At 51.7% G+C, this 14,740-nt stretch overlaps 1 protein-coding gene across 6 annotated transcripts in view; it reads left to right on the top strand.

Moving 5' to 3' along the window:
• Positions 1–14,740, top strand: part of JHY (junctional cadherin complex regulator) — a 44,554-nt gene continuing 29,814 nt past the window's right edge. For 2 of the 6 annotated variants that reach the window (XM_043500750.1, XM_043500751.1), the window contains exons 1-2: positions 1–125; positions 7,539–11,077. In XM_043500750.1, coding sequence (XP_043356685.1) covers positions 10,731–11,077 — 347 coding nt within the window. In that variant the 5' untranslated portion in view covers positions 1–125; positions 7,539–10,730. The remainder of the gene's footprint in view (positions 126–7,538; positions 11,078–14,740) is intronic. The other 4 variants (XM_043500747.1, XM_043500746.1, XM_043500748.1 and 1 more) reach the window with 4 other exon arrangements.

The following is a 14,740-nucleotide window of genomic DNA, read 5'->3' as shown; positions in this document are numbered from 1 at the left end:
GGGCTTTGCGTCTGTGTTCCGCCGCCATGGTGACCCTACGCTAGCGGCGCCGCCGGGGGTGCGGAGAGCGGGTTCGGGAATAGCTCGCTGCGCGCCGTCGCTGGCGGGGAGGCTGCTCGGCAGGGGTCAGTGAGGGGGAGGAGGGAGGGAGGATTTGCGGGGTGGGGAGGAGAGGTTTTGGGGGAGGGATAGAAGGGAGGGGCAGTGAAGATTTGGGAGTGGAGTGAGAGGACTGGGAGGGGGAGAGGGTGGGATGAGAGGGGCAGAGAGGATTTGGGGGTGGGGGGAGAGAGAGGACGGGGGAGGAGCAGAGAGGATTTGGGGGTGGGGGAGAGAGGAAGGGGGAGGGGCAGAGAGGATTTGGGGGTGGGGGAGAGAGAGGACGGGGGAGGGGCAGAGAGGATTTGGGGGTGGGGGAGAGAGAGGACGGGGGAGGAGCAGAGAGGATTTGGGGGTGGGGGGAGAGAGAGGACGGGGGAGGAGCAGAGAGGATTTGGGGGTGGGGGGAGAGAAAGGACGGGGGAGGAGCAGAGAGGATTTGGGGGTGGGGGGAGAGAGAGGACGGGGGAGGAGCAGAGAGGATTTGGGGGTGGGGGGAGAGAGGAAGGGGGAGGAGCAGAGAGGATTTGGGGGTGGGGGAGAGAGAGGACGGGGGAGGAGCAGAGAGGATTTGGGGGTGGGGGAGAGAGGACGGGGGAGGAGCAGAGAGGATTTGGGGGTGGGGGGAGAGAGAGGACGGGGGAGGAGCAGAGAGGATTTGGGGGTGGGGGGAGAGAGGACGGGGGAGGAGCAGAGAGGATTTGGGGGTGGGGGGAGAGAGAGGACGGGGGAGGAGCAGAGAGGATTTGGGGGTGGGGGAGAGAGGACGGGGGAGGAGCAGAGAGGATTTGGGGGGGAGAGAGAGGACGGGGGAGGAGCAGAGAGGATTTGGGGGTGGGGGAGAGAGAAGGGGGAGGCAGAGAGGATTTGGGGTGGGGGAGAGAGAGGACGGGGAGGAGCAGAGAGGATTTGGGGGTGGGGGAAAGAGGAAGGGGAGGGCAGAGAGGATTTGGGTGGGGGAGAGAGAGGACGGGGGAGGAGCAGAGAGGATTTGGGGGTGGGGGGGAGAGAGAGGACGGGGGAGGGCAGAGAGGATTTGGGGGGTGGGGGTGAGAGAGAGGACGGGGGAGAGAGAGCAGACGGAGGGATTTGGGCCGGGTGGGGGGCGAGGAGAGAGGACGTGGGAGGAGCAGAGAGGATTTGGGGGTTGGGGGATGAGAGTGAAGGGGAGCGGGCAGTAGAGGATTTGGGGGGTGGGGCGGAGAGAGAGGACGGGGGAGGGAGCCAGAGAGGATTTGGGGTCTGGGGGACAGAGAAAGGCCGGGGGAGTGAGCAGAGGAGGAATTTGGGGGGGGGGGCGAGAGAGAAAGGCCGGGGGAGGAGGAGCAGATGGAGGATTGGGGGGGGGGGGGAGATGAGAGGACGGGGGAGGAGCAGAGAGGATTTGGGGAGGTGGTGGGGGAGATGGAAAGGACGGGGGAGGCGGCCCCAGAGAAGGATTTGGGGGTGGGGGAGGAGAGAAGGACGGGGGAGGAGCAGGAGAGGATTTGGGGTGGGGGAGAGAGGAAGGGGGTGAGGAGCAGAGAGGATTGGGGTGGTGGGAGAGAGAGACGGAGGGGAGGAGCAGGCGAGGATTTGGGGGTGGGGGTGCGAGAGGACGGGGGAGGAAGCAAAAGAGTGATTTGGGGGTGTGGGGGAGAGAGAGGACGGGGGAGGAGCAGAGAGGATTTGGGGGTGGGGGAGAGAGGACGGGGGAGGAGCAGAGAGGATTTGGGGGTGGGGGAGAGAGGAAGGGGGAGGGGCAGAGAGGATTTGGGGGTGGGGGAGAGAGAGGACGGGGGAGGAGCAGAGAGGATTTGGGGGTGGGGGGAGAGAGGAAGGGGGAGGAGCAGAGAGGATTTGGGGGTGGGGGAGAGAGAGGCCGGGGGAGGAGCAGAGAGGATTTGGGGGTGGGGGAGAGAGGACGGGGGAGGAGCAGAGCGGATTTGGGGGTGGGGGGAGAGGCAGAGCGAGGAAGGGGGGAGGAGCAGAGAGGATTTGGGGGTGGGGGAGAGAGAGGAAGGGGGAGGAGCAGAGAGGATTTGGGGGGTGGGGGAGAGAGGACGGGGGAGGAGCAGAGAGGATTTGGGGGTGGGGGGAGAGAGAGAGGACGGGGGAGGAGCAGAGAGGATTTGGGGGTGGGGGGGGAGAGAGGACGGGGGAGGAGCAGAGAGGATTTGGGGGTGGGGAGAGAGGACGGGGGAGGAGCCGAGAGGATTGGGGGGGGGGAGCGAGGAAGGGGAGGAGCAGAGAGGATTTGGGGGGGGGGGCGAGAGAGGCCGGGGGAGGAGCAGAGAGGATTTGGGGGTGGGGGAGGAGCGAGGACGGGGAGGAGCAGAGAGGATTTGGGGGTGGGGGAGAGAGAGGACGGGGGAGGAGCAGAGAGGATTTGGGGGTGGGGGAGAGGACGGGGGAGGAGCAGAGAGGATTTGGGGGGGGGGGGAGAGAGGAGGGGGAGGAGCAGAGAGGATTTGGGGGTGGGGGAGAGAGGAAGGGGGGAGGGCAGAGAGGATTTGGGGGTGGGGAGAGAGAGGGGGGAGGAGCAGAGAGGATTTGGGGGTGGGGAGAGAGGACGGGGGAGGAGCAGAGAGGATTTGGGGGTGGGGGAGAGAGGGGACGGGGGAGGAGCAGAGAGGATTTGGGGGTGGGGGGAGAGAGAGGACGGGGGAGGAGCAGAGAGATTTGGGTGGGGGGAGAGAGAGGACGGGAGGCAGAGAGGATTTGAGGGGTGGGGAGAGAGGACGGGGGAGGAGCAGAGAGGATTTGGGGGTGGGGGAGAGAGAGGACGGGGAGGAGCAGAGAGGATTTGGGGGTGGGGAGAGGAGGACGGGGGAGGAGGAGAGGATTTTGGGGGTGGGGGAAGAGAGGAAGGGGGGAGGGGCAGAGAGGATTTGGGGGTGGGGGGGAGAGAGAGGACGGGGGAGGAGCAGAGAGGATTTGGGGGTGGGGGAGAGAGGACGGGGGAGGAGCAGAGAGAGGATTGGGGGGGGGGGAGAGAGAGGAGGGGGAGGAGCAGAGAGGATTTGGGGTGGGGGAGGAAGGTGAGAGAGGACGGGGAGGAGCAGAGAGGATTGGGGGGGGGGGAGAGAGAGGACGGGGGAGGAGCAGAGAGGATTGGGGGGGGGGAGAGAGGACGGGGGAGGAGCAGAGAGGATTTGGGGGGGGGGAGAAGAGAGGAGGGGAGGCAGCAGAGGATTTGGGGGGGGGGGGGGAGAGAGAGGACGGGGAGGAGCAGAGAGGATTTGGGGGTGGGGGGAGAGAAGAGGACGGGGAGGAGCAGAGAGGATTTGGGGGTGGGGGAGAGAGAGAAGGAGGACGGGGGAGGAGCGAGAGAGGATTGGGGGTGGGGGAGAGAGAGGACGGGGAGGAGCAGAGAGGATTTGGGGGTGGGGGAGAGAGGATGGGGAGGAGCAGAGAGGATTTGGGGGTGGGGGGAGAGAGAGGACGGGGGAGGAGAGAGAGATTTGGGGGTGGGGGGGGAGAGAGGGACGGGGAGCGAGAGAGGATTTGGGGTGGGGGGAAGAGAGGACGGGGGAGGAGCAGAGAGGATTTGGGGGGGGGGGAGAGAGAGGACGGGGGAGGAGCAGAGAGGATTGGGGGTGGGGAGAGAGGACGGGGGAGGAGCAGAGAGGATTTGGGGGTGGGGGAGAGAGAGGACGGGGGAGGAGCAGAGAGGATTTGGGGGTGGGGGAGAGAGAGGACGGGGGAGGAGCAGAGAGGATTTGGGGGTGGGGGAGAGAGGACGGGGGAGGAGCAGAGAGGATTTGGGGGTGGGGGAGAGAGAGGACGGGGGAGGAGCAGAGAGGATTTGGGGGTGGGGGAGAGAGAGAGGACGGGGGAGGAGCAGAGAGGATTTGGGGGTGGGGGAGAGAGGACGGGGGAGGAGCAGAGAGGATTTGGGGGTGGGGGAGAGAGAGGACGGGGGAGGAGCAGAGAGGATTGGGGGTGGGGGGAGAGAGAGGACGGGGGAGGAGCAGAGAGGATTTGGGGGTGGGGGAGAGAGAGGATGGGGGAGGAGCAGAGAGGATTTGGGGTGGGGGAGAGAGGAAGGGGGAGGAGCAGAGAGGATTTGGGGGTGGGGGAGAGAGAGGACGGGGGAGGAGCAGAGAGGATTTGGGGGGTGGGGGAGAGAGAGGACGGGGGAGGAGCAGAGAGGATTTGGGGGTGGGGGAGAGAGGAAGGGCGGATTTGGGGTGGGGGAGAGGAGAGAGGAAGGGGGCGGAGCAGAGAGGATTTGGGGGGTGGGGAGAGAGAGGACGGGGAGGAGCAGAGAGGATTGGGGGTGGGGGAGAGAGAGGAAGGGGGAGGAGCAGAGAGGATTTGGGGGTGGGGGAGAGAGAGGACGGGGGAGGAGCAGAGAGGATTTGGGGGTGGGGGAGAGAGAGGAGGGGGGAGGAGCAGAGAGGATTTGGGGGTGGGGGAGAGAGGACTGGGGGAGGAGCAGAGAGGATTTGGGGGTGGGGGAGAGAGAGGACGGGGGAGGAGCAGAGAGGATTTGGGGGTGGGGGCGAGAGAGAGGAAGGGGGAGGAGCAGAGAGGATTTGGGGGTGGGGGAGAGAGAGAGGACGGGGGAGGAGCAGAGAGGATTTGGGGGTGGGGAGAGAGAGGACGGGGGGAGGAGCAGAGAGGATTTGGGGGTGGGGGAGAGAGAGGACGGGGGAGGAGCAGAGAGGATTTGGGGGTGGGGGAGAGAGAGGACGGGGGAGGAGCAGAGAGGATTTGGGGGTGGGGGAGAGAGGACGGGGGAGGAGCAGAGAGGATTTGGGGGTGGGGGGAGAGAGGACGGGGGAGGAGCAGAGAGGATTTGGGGGTGGGGGGAGAGAGAGGACGGGGGAGGAGCCGAGAGGATTTGGGGGTGGGGGAGAGAGAGGACGGGGGAGGAGCAGAGAGGATTGGGGTGGGGGAGAGAGAGGACGGGGGAGGAGCAGAGAGGATTTGGGGGTGGGGGGAGAGAGAGGCCGGGGGAGGAGCAGAGAGGATTTGGGGGTGGGGGAGAGAGGACGGGGGAGGAGCAGAGAGGATTTGGGGGTGGGGGAGAGAGGAAGGGGGAGGGGCAGAGAGGATTTGGGGTGGGGAGAGAGAGGACGGGGGAGGAGCAGAGAGGATTTGGGGGTGGGGGAGAGAGGACGGGGGAGGAGCAGAGAGGATTTGGGGGTGGGGGGGTGAGAGAGGACGGGGGAGGAGCAGAGAGGATTTGGGGGTGGGGCGAGAGAGGACGGGGGAGGAGCAGAGAGGATTGGAGATTGGGGTGGGGGAGAGAGGAAGGGGGAGGGCAGAAGAGGATTTGGGGGTGGGGGGGGAGAGAGGACGGGGGAGGAGCAGAGAGGATTTGGGGGTGGGGGAGAGAGGACGGGGGAGGAGCAGAGAGGATTTGGGGGTGGGGGGAGAGAGAGGACGGGGGAGGAGCAGAGAGGATTTGGGGGTGGGGGAGAGAGAGGACGGGGGAGGAGCAGAGAGGATTTGGGGGTGGGGGAGAGAGAGGACGGGGGGAGGAGCAGAGAGGATTTGGGGGTGGGGGAGAGAGGACGGGGGAGGAGCAGAGAGGATTGGGGGTGGGGGAGAGAGGAAGGGGGAGGAGCAGAGAGGATTTGGGGGTGGGGGAGAGAGAGGACGGGGGAGGAGCAGAGAGGATTTGGGGGTGGGGGAGAGAGAGAGGACGGGGGAGGAGCAGAGAGGATTTGGGGGTGGGGGAGAGAGGACGGGGGAGGAGCAGAGAGGATTGGGGGTGGGGAGAGAGAGGGGGGAGGAGCAGAGAGGATTTGGGGGGTGGGGGAGAGAGGAGGGGGAGGCAGAGAGGATTTGGGGGTGGGGGAGAGAGAGGACGGGGGAGGAGCAGAGAGGATTTGGGGGGGGGGGGAGAGAGAGGAGGGGGAGGAGCAGAGAGGATTTGGGGGGGGGGGGAGAGAGAGGACGGGGGAGGAGCAGAGAGGATTTGGGGGGGGGGGAGAGAGGAAGGGGGGGGGGAGCGAGGAGGATTTGGGGGGGGGGGAGAGAGAGGACGGGGGAGGAGCAGAGAGGATTTGGGGGTGGGGGGGAGAGAGGAGGGGGAGGAGCAGAGAGGATTTGGGGGTGGGGGAGAGAGAGGACGGGGGAGGAGCAGAGAGGATTTGGGGGTGGGGGAGAGAGGAAGGGGGAGGAGCAGAGAGGATTTGGGGGGGGGGGAGAGAGAGGACGGGGAGGAGCAGAGAGGATTTGGGGGTGGGGGGAGAGAGAGGACGGGGGAGGAGCAGAGAGGATTTGGGGTGGGGGAGAGAGAGGATGGGGGAGGAGCAGAGAGGATTTGGGGGTGGGGGAGAGAGGAAGGGGGAGGAGCAGAGAGGATTTGGGGGGTGGGGGAGAGAGAGGAAGGGGGAGGAGCAGAGAGGATTTGGGGGTGGGGGATGAGAGACGGGGGAGGAGCAGAGAGGATTGGGGGTGGGGGAGAGAGAAAGGGGAGGAGCAGAGAGGATTTGGGGGTGGGGGAGAGAGAGGAGGGGGGAGGAGCAGAGAGGATTGGGGGTGGGGAGAGAGAGGACGGGGGAGGAGCAGAGAGGATTTGGGGGTGGGGGAGAGAGGAAGGGGGAGGAGCAGAGAGGATTTGGGGGTGGGGAGAGAGAGGAAGGGGGAGGAGCAGAGAGGATTTGGGGGTGGGGGAGAGAGAGGAAGGGGGAGGAGCAGAGAGGATTTGGGGGTGGGGGAGAGAGAGGACGGGGGAGGAGCAGAGAGGATTTGGGGGTGGGGGAGAGAGAGGACGGGGGAGGAGCAGAGAGGATTTGGGGGTGGGGGAGAGAGAGGAAGGGGGAGGAGCAGAGGATTTGGGGGTGGGGGGAGAGAGAGGAAGGGGGAGGAGCAGAGAGGATTTGGGGGTGGGGGAGAGAGAGGAAGGGGGAGGAGCAGAGGGATTTGGGGGGGGGGGGAGAGAGAGGACGGGGGAGGAGCAGAGAGGATTTGGGGGTGGGGGAGAGAGAGGACGGGGGAGGAGCAGAGAGGATTTGGGGGTGGGGGAGAGAGAGGAAGGGGGAGGAGCAGAGAGGATTTGGGGGTGGGGGAGAGAGGACTGGGGGAGGAGCAGAGAGGATTTGGGGGTGGGAGAGAGGATTGGGGGGGAGAGAGAGGATGGGGGAGGAGCAGAGAGGATTGGGGGGTGGTGGAGAGAGAGGACGGGGGAGGAGCAGAGAGGATTGGGGGGTGGTGGAGAGAGAGGACGGGGGAGGAGCAGAGAGGATTTGGGGGGTGGGGAGAGAGGACGGGGGAGGAGCAGAGAGGATTTGAGGGGTGGGGAGAGAGGACGGGGGAGGAGCAGAGAGGATTTGGGGGGTGACGTGAGAAGAGTGGGGGAGGGGTAAAAGGGAGAGGGCCGAGAGGATTTGCAGGGTGAGGGAAGAGGTCTGGGAGAGGATGGGCACGGGGTGAGAGGACATTATGGGAGGAGGGAGTAGCAGGGTAGCACATATCTACTGTTCAATCTCTTTTCTTTTCAGATTTGCTCCTCGCAGTGTGCATTAACCAGTAATGAAAGGGTGGCGAGTGCTGTTTTACAATGCAACACCACTGTCCAGCAGTGGGATTTAGGAAGGATTACAGACCCTCCTTAGAGCAGTTGCAAAACACCATCCAAAGAGCTGCAACTGTTCGTACACTTCCCACCATCACCACAACCATTGCACTTCTTTTCCCAACCTGCCAGGAGTTTCCATAAGAGTTTACTCTCTCCAGGTGTCTCCATGCAAAATGTCCCTGCACTCCACCCCAAGTGACTAGATTCTTCTAAGGATGGGGTTTCCTTAATTGTAAGGGATACTTTAGCTTGAGGCCCAAACAAAAACACAGCTCTTTGACCTTAAAATCTAAAATGCAGGTAGAAATTATGGCTGTTTAATGGAGGATTTTTTTTTTAAATTATTGTCTCTGCACTGAAGACTTACAAAGAACAGAGTCAGAAACCCAGTTTGATAGATGATATTTTTTTCTTCTTCCTCAATTTTTACTTGCATTTTTGAAAAATGTACTTGACACCTCCTAATCAGAGTGCATTAGAAAAATTCAAGCTGGGATTTTCAATAGAGCCTGAGGTGTTAGGCAAATCCCATTAAACTGGTCATCTAAACTTCCTTAAAATACTTTTTAAAAAAATCAAACTAGATTAATATAGATATATGAAACTCTCCTCCACCTCATGCCTAGCTGCTGGGAAGAAGGCAAAGTGTTCTTATAGTACTATTACCAAACCTTGCTCAGAGCTTTCACTTTTTGTTTCAGCCTCTGGTTGTTTGCATCTGACACTGAACTACACAAGGTTTCACTGGTGTAATTTAACCCTGTTTTAAATCACTTTGGCTAAAGTGGTGCAAATACCTGTGAGGCCATTCTTATTTCAGTTTAAGAGCAGTTTATTTTATTTTATCTTCAACCGGTTCTCAACTGACATAATATAAACTAAAAAACCCTCACCCTTAAACCAAAATAACGATGTCCACATAAAGAAAAGGAGGACTTGTGGCACTTTAGAGACTAACAAATTTATTTGAGCATAAGCTTTCATGAGTCACATAGGGTTTGCACCTGTTTAACTAAAATCATTTTAATTCACTTCTTAAGTTAAATCAGTGTCTTTTTTTCTCTCTCTTTTTTGAGTCACCACCTCCTTTATGAATAGCTCTAGTGTCTGCTTTTAGGGATACTAGTAGATTTTCTAAACAGTGGCAGTAGGTTGAAATTGACTTGATTTTTGAAAGTTTCACTGCTGCCCACAATGTTCTAAACAGAAGCAACAAAACTGACCAGATTTGTAAATTTCACTTTGCTGCTACTTTGAGAAAACAGGTTCAGCAAGAGAAACAATGGAAATGGCTGTCTGAAATCTATGGTCAACAAGTGCTAATTATTAAAGTGCTGCATTTTTGAACATGCAATATACTTTACAAAGGTAGATCACTGTCATCCTCATTTCATAGATGAGGTAACTAAAGCACAGATAGGTGAAATAATTTGCCCAGTGACACACTGATTCAGTGGCAGAGCTCGCAGCAGAATCCAGGTCTCCCAGTACTTGCCCTATCCACTGGACCACCCTTGCTTTCATTAGTTTGCATTTGTAAGGTTGTCTTCACAACCATTAAGAGCTAGAAATTTTAAAAATGAATGCTTAATTTCTGTAGAAATAGATGGGTTAAATCCTGCAGCTCATCAAAGAAAGTTTCTTATTCATCACTGAGTGGGTGAATGGATATTTCAAGCCCAGCTTTATGTTAAAACTGAAGCATAGCTATCAGTTTAAAAATCTATACAGACTAGTTGATTCATTACTCCTTAGCCCACAATGTACACACAAACTCCCAACATAGATCTGCTATTACATATAGTATGATCCATGCCAGAGAAAGGACAGTTATAGATATCCATCAGTGTGTTGTTAAAAGGCCTGATGAAGAGCAACAATTTTATGCCATAAGAAGTGTTGCCTCTGGAAAACTAAAAATTGATGCAGTGACATACATGACACATGGCTTCCTATACCCATACATTAAAATTAAACTTGTTATATAAATAATCATTTTTAACATAAACAGACTTTCTTCCTGCTGCATCAAGCACTCCCCTGCTGCTGTAATGTATTACGAAAGAAAATGGCACTAAAATGTCAACAAAAAGTTTCCTATTTTCAGATGCTGACACTCTTGTGTTTTAACTCAGCCATTTGATCCCTTATGTATATAAAGTGATTGCATATGAATTGTCTGTTAACATACATATGAAAAAAACTTGTCAATATATTTTTGTAAGTAAATATTCTTTGTCCTGGGTTTATATCTGGAGGGATACAGTTATAGATATCCTACAGGGTGTAAATAAGATCACTGATGTTGAACATATGATAGAACACCATTCCTTGGAATCTTACAACTAAAATCTGTTGCCTTATCTTTATTTCCCTGATAATATGTATAAACAGATTTATTGTTTTAGGGTTAAGTAAATTGTCACTGCCATTTTTTGTAATGATTAAAGGCCCTATTTTGCCATGCTTACTCATGCTGAGTAGTAATTTACTACACAGTTAGGCCCTAATCTTGTGAACACTTGACTCGTGCTTAACTTTACTACCAGGGGTAGTCCCTGGATTTTAAATGGGACTATTAACAATAGTAAAGTTAACCACATGTGGTTAAGTGTTGGCATTATCAGGGCCTTAGTGTCATTGATTTCTTAATGAACAAAATACTACTGAGTGTGAGTGGCAGACACACTCCCTGAAGTATTTATAAATAAAGGATGGGTTTCAGAGTAGCAGCCGTGTTAGTCTGTATTCGCAAAAAGAAAAGGAGTACTTGTGGCACCTTAGAGACTAATAAACTAATAAATTTGTTAGTCTCTAAGGTGCCACAACTTCTCCTTTTCTTTTTATAAATAAAGGAGTGCATCAGCTTTGCAGGATCAAATTCTGAGTCTGCCCACAATGCTACTGACTGTGTAAAAAATTTGATAGGATTTATCTAAATGTTTAACAAACATAACTGTTATTGACTATTTCAGTGAACAAAGTGAAGTTTGTTTACATTTAGTCTCATATTTCCTAAATTCAGGTCTGGTCTACATTGCAGCACAAATTACGGAATGAGTTCTTCATATGTGAATCATATTTTTCCACTCTTTCCTTTCTACACATTTGCAACATGAATAATAGCTCATCTCAAAGAGTATTAATGCAGCCACGTGATCATCGTACTAATTTAGAAGGACCATCTTTAAGTGAAGGCAACTGGCATCCAAGTCTGCATGACTCTCAGGAGTCTGATTCTGAAAGCCTTACTCAAGAGATACAATATCAGTTAGAACTTCAAAAACGGATTTATGAAAATGAAGTACTGGTAGGCCAGTCTTCTGATGAGCTGGAGAATGACAGCTTAGATGAAGATAGTCTGGAGGAGAAAAGTCTGAATGAATCAGAAGGAGCAAATTATGACAAAGTACAGTTTTCAAATGGAAAAGATTATGGAAAAGAGAACCGTAACAATGAAAGGTAAGGAATATATTTTTAGTATATAGCTATGATAGCTAACTGTTCTTGTCCTAAGTCCTTTCTAAGCCATTTGGTTAGTGCATTAAAGTGGGCATAAATGTAACTTACACCTACCTAATAGAAATAGTTAATTGGCACAAAGACCATATGTAGACCAGGCCTTAATGCGAATGTGAATTCAGGGCAATGTGTTTTGAAATGTACTGTGTACAACTTTGTTGCTTTAGAAAAGAAGGGAGAGCAGCCATTCTTTGTTCACTGAGGGCTAGGTTGTAGCTTGCACTGACTACATTCCCATTCAGGAAAGTAAGGGGAAGTCAGAACCTGCCTTACACCCATATATAAGCTACCTAGACACTGGTTCTGGGAGTGCAAAAGTAGGTGGGTGCTTCATACTCACTTACTTGCCCTCAAAGTTGGTGGGCAAGGAGGTGTGGGGAAATGAGCAGAGCCTTGCCTCTGTTTACTCACAGTGCCAGCCAGTACAGCTGAGTGATATAATTTTCTGCTGGTATAGGCCCAGTAAAAATAGACGTCCATTCTTCTCTATGAGCTTTATCCAAAGCCCACTTAAGTCAGTGGAAGGAGTCCCACTAACTTGAATGGCCTTTGGATCAAGCCTTAAAGCACTTACCATAACGCACTGGATACTTATTCAAAACTGATAGTTGGTGACTGTTGTCCTTTTCTATGCAAATGATAGGATGGGGCATCTTTCTAAATAATTTAAGAAATGCATGTTTCACTGTTACATTCAGATAGTGATTTTTAATCGCTTTGGTTTGCTGTAAACTGGAGGGCTGAATAGATACATTTTTATCCAGTAACTATATAAATGCAAAATTAAAAATTCCAGCAGACTGTCTGTCATTCTCACATATTCTTACAAAAGCATTAACTTTATACATAAAATAAAATTGAATATGCTGTCATATGCATCAAAGGTTTAATGCTGTATAAATTGGGAATAATTGTTGTGTTTAAGAGAATTAAATTAAACCTGAAGCAATAATAATGTGCCATTTCAATTTAACTGTCTACTTAAAATAAAGTGGCAAACAAATGAAGGCTAAATGATTAATAGCGTGCTTTTATTCACCTCCTCAACAGGCAAAATGGCCAGTTATTGAACATTTTATTGCCAGTGCAAAGGATGTTAATTGTGCTAGAAACATGCTCTAATTTTAGTAATTTTTTGACTGAATACTATGCTGAATATGAGGCTCTTCATTAAATGGAAATTTTATTTTATTTTGTTTGAAGTTGTCACAGTAAGTACTCAAATACAGTCCATTAACTGGAGCAAATATGATAGTATATGCATTTGAAACCACCTCTCTACATCCATTACTAACCTAGGAATTTGAAAAGGAAACCCTGCATCTGTTGTCTGCTCATCAGCAGAAGTGTTGAATACAGAGTCCATCTAACCTTTATATCAAATCGGGGGGAGGAATAAGAGGTGTGTGTTTTGTCTACAGATGATTAGAGATGAAGGATCTCTTCACACTCATTTTGTTCCAGTGTGGTGACCTGGACTACATAATACAATCAAGCCGCTGTGCACACATTTCAACACAATAGGTGGTCTTTGGAATCGTATTTTGTTATTTGAGTGATTGTTTTTAGCAGAATATTACATATTTCTATGCTTATGTTGTTTCAAAATAGGCATTTATTCTTGCATATGATTTACATTTATGAATAATGATGATGTTTTAAGACTGCTGTCACTTCATTGGTATAAATTGTCAGGAATTGAAACACTAATCTCAAGTACAAAGTATATCAGGTCACCGACACTTCTCTGAAACGAAAAACATCAATATAGAACTAGATTCTATTTGTTATTTAGATCACACTTTATATTAAAGTACATTTGTAACTAGTTTAGAAAGTGTTAATAAATGTTGAGTAAATGCTTTAAAAGTTAATTGTTACAGACTTTATAGAGTTCAGCAGGCCAATAGGTTGATTGTAACTATGGCTCGAAAGCCAGTAAGAGTTGGATGCCTGATTTCTTAAGACACTGTTGGAAAAACCCACTTTGTGGACAACTGTCCCTAAAATGTGGTTTATATATGCCAGTTAAGATACTGCTGATAAACACTTTAGATTACACTCTCTCTCTCTCTCTAAATTTATTTTCTGATCTGGGGCTTTTTCACATGGGTGCATGACATAGTTCTGTTCCTCTTTCATCTCAGCTACAATCTGTATTCTACACAGAAGACTTTTGGGAAAGCTCTATTAAAATAGCAAAGGACATATCTTGGCATTGCATGGCAATGAATGGAGATAATACCATAAAAATCTATAGGCTGTTCCATTTTGGGTAACCAGTACTCATGGATGGAGCAATGTTAATTGGAATATCACTTTTCCCCAGAGAGCAGAGTCTTCTCTTTCGTAAGAGTCTTCTGTGGAAGATAAACAGTAATGATTGCCTTTTATAATTTATGGTTTCAGAGTAGCAGCCATGTTAGTCTGTATTCACAAAAAGAAAAGGAGTACTTGTGGCACCTTAGAGACTAACAAATTTATTTGAGCATAAGCTTTTGTGAGCTACAGCTCACTTCATCAGATGCATTTGGTGGAAAATACAGAGGGGAGATTTATATACACACACACACAGAGAACATGAAACAATGGGTTTTATCATACACACTGTAAGGAGTGTATGATACACTGTATACTCACCAGCAACCAAACACCACACAACAGAACCACTAACCCAGGAACCTATCCTTGCAACAAAGCCCATTGCCAACTCTGTCCACATATCTATTCAGGGGACACCATCATAGGGCCTAATCACATCAGCCACACTATCAGAGGCTCGTTCACCTGCGCATCTACCAATGTGATATATGCCATCATGTGCCAGCAATGCCCCTCTGCCATGTACATTGGTCAAACTGGACAGTCTCTACGTAAAAGAATGAATGGACACAAATCAGACGTCAAGAATTATAACATTCAAAAAAGTTGGAGAACACTTCAATCTCTCTGGTCACTCGATTACAGACAAAAAAAACTTCAAAAACAGACTCCAACGAGAGACTGCTGAATTGGAATTAATTTGCAAACTGGATACAATTAACTTAGGCTTGAATAGAGACTGGGAATGGATGAGTCATTACACAAAGTAAAACTATTTCCCCATGTTATTTCTCCCCCCCACCCCCCACTGTTCCTCAGATGTTCTTGTTTACTGTTGGAAATAGCCTACCTTGCTTGTCACCATGAAAGGTTTTCCTCCTCTCCCCCCCCCCCCCGCTGTGGTGATGGCTTATCTTAAGTGATCACTCTCCTTACAGTAAGAAAAGGAGTACTTGTGGCACCTTAGAGACTAACAAATTTAAATTTGTTAGTCTCTAGGTGCCACAAGTACTCCTTTTCTTTTTGCGAATACAGACTAACATGGCTGCTACTCTGAAACCTCTCCTTACAGTGTGTATGATAAAACCCATTGTTTCACGTTCTCTGTGTGTGTATATATAAATCTCCCCTCTGTATTTTCCACCAAATGCATCCGAGGAAGTGAGCTGTAGCTCACGAAAACTTATGCTCAAATAAATTTGTTAGTCTCTAAGGTGCCATAAGTACTCCTTTTCTTTTTATAATTTATGCCCTCTTAAATGAAATTTTACTGGACAGTTG

The sequence above is a fragment of the Dermochelys coriacea genome, chromosome 22, assembly GCF_009764565.3.
Source record: "Dermochelys coriacea isolate rDerCor1 chromosome 22, rDerCor1.pri.v4, whole genome shotgun sequence".
In the NCBI taxonomy this organism is placed as follows: Eukaryota; Metazoa; Chordata; order Testudines; family Dermochelyidae; genus Dermochelys; species Dermochelys coriacea.
The sequence above is the reverse complement of the archived record's forward strand: the minus strand, read 5'-3'. Positions and strand labels throughout refer to the sequence as shown.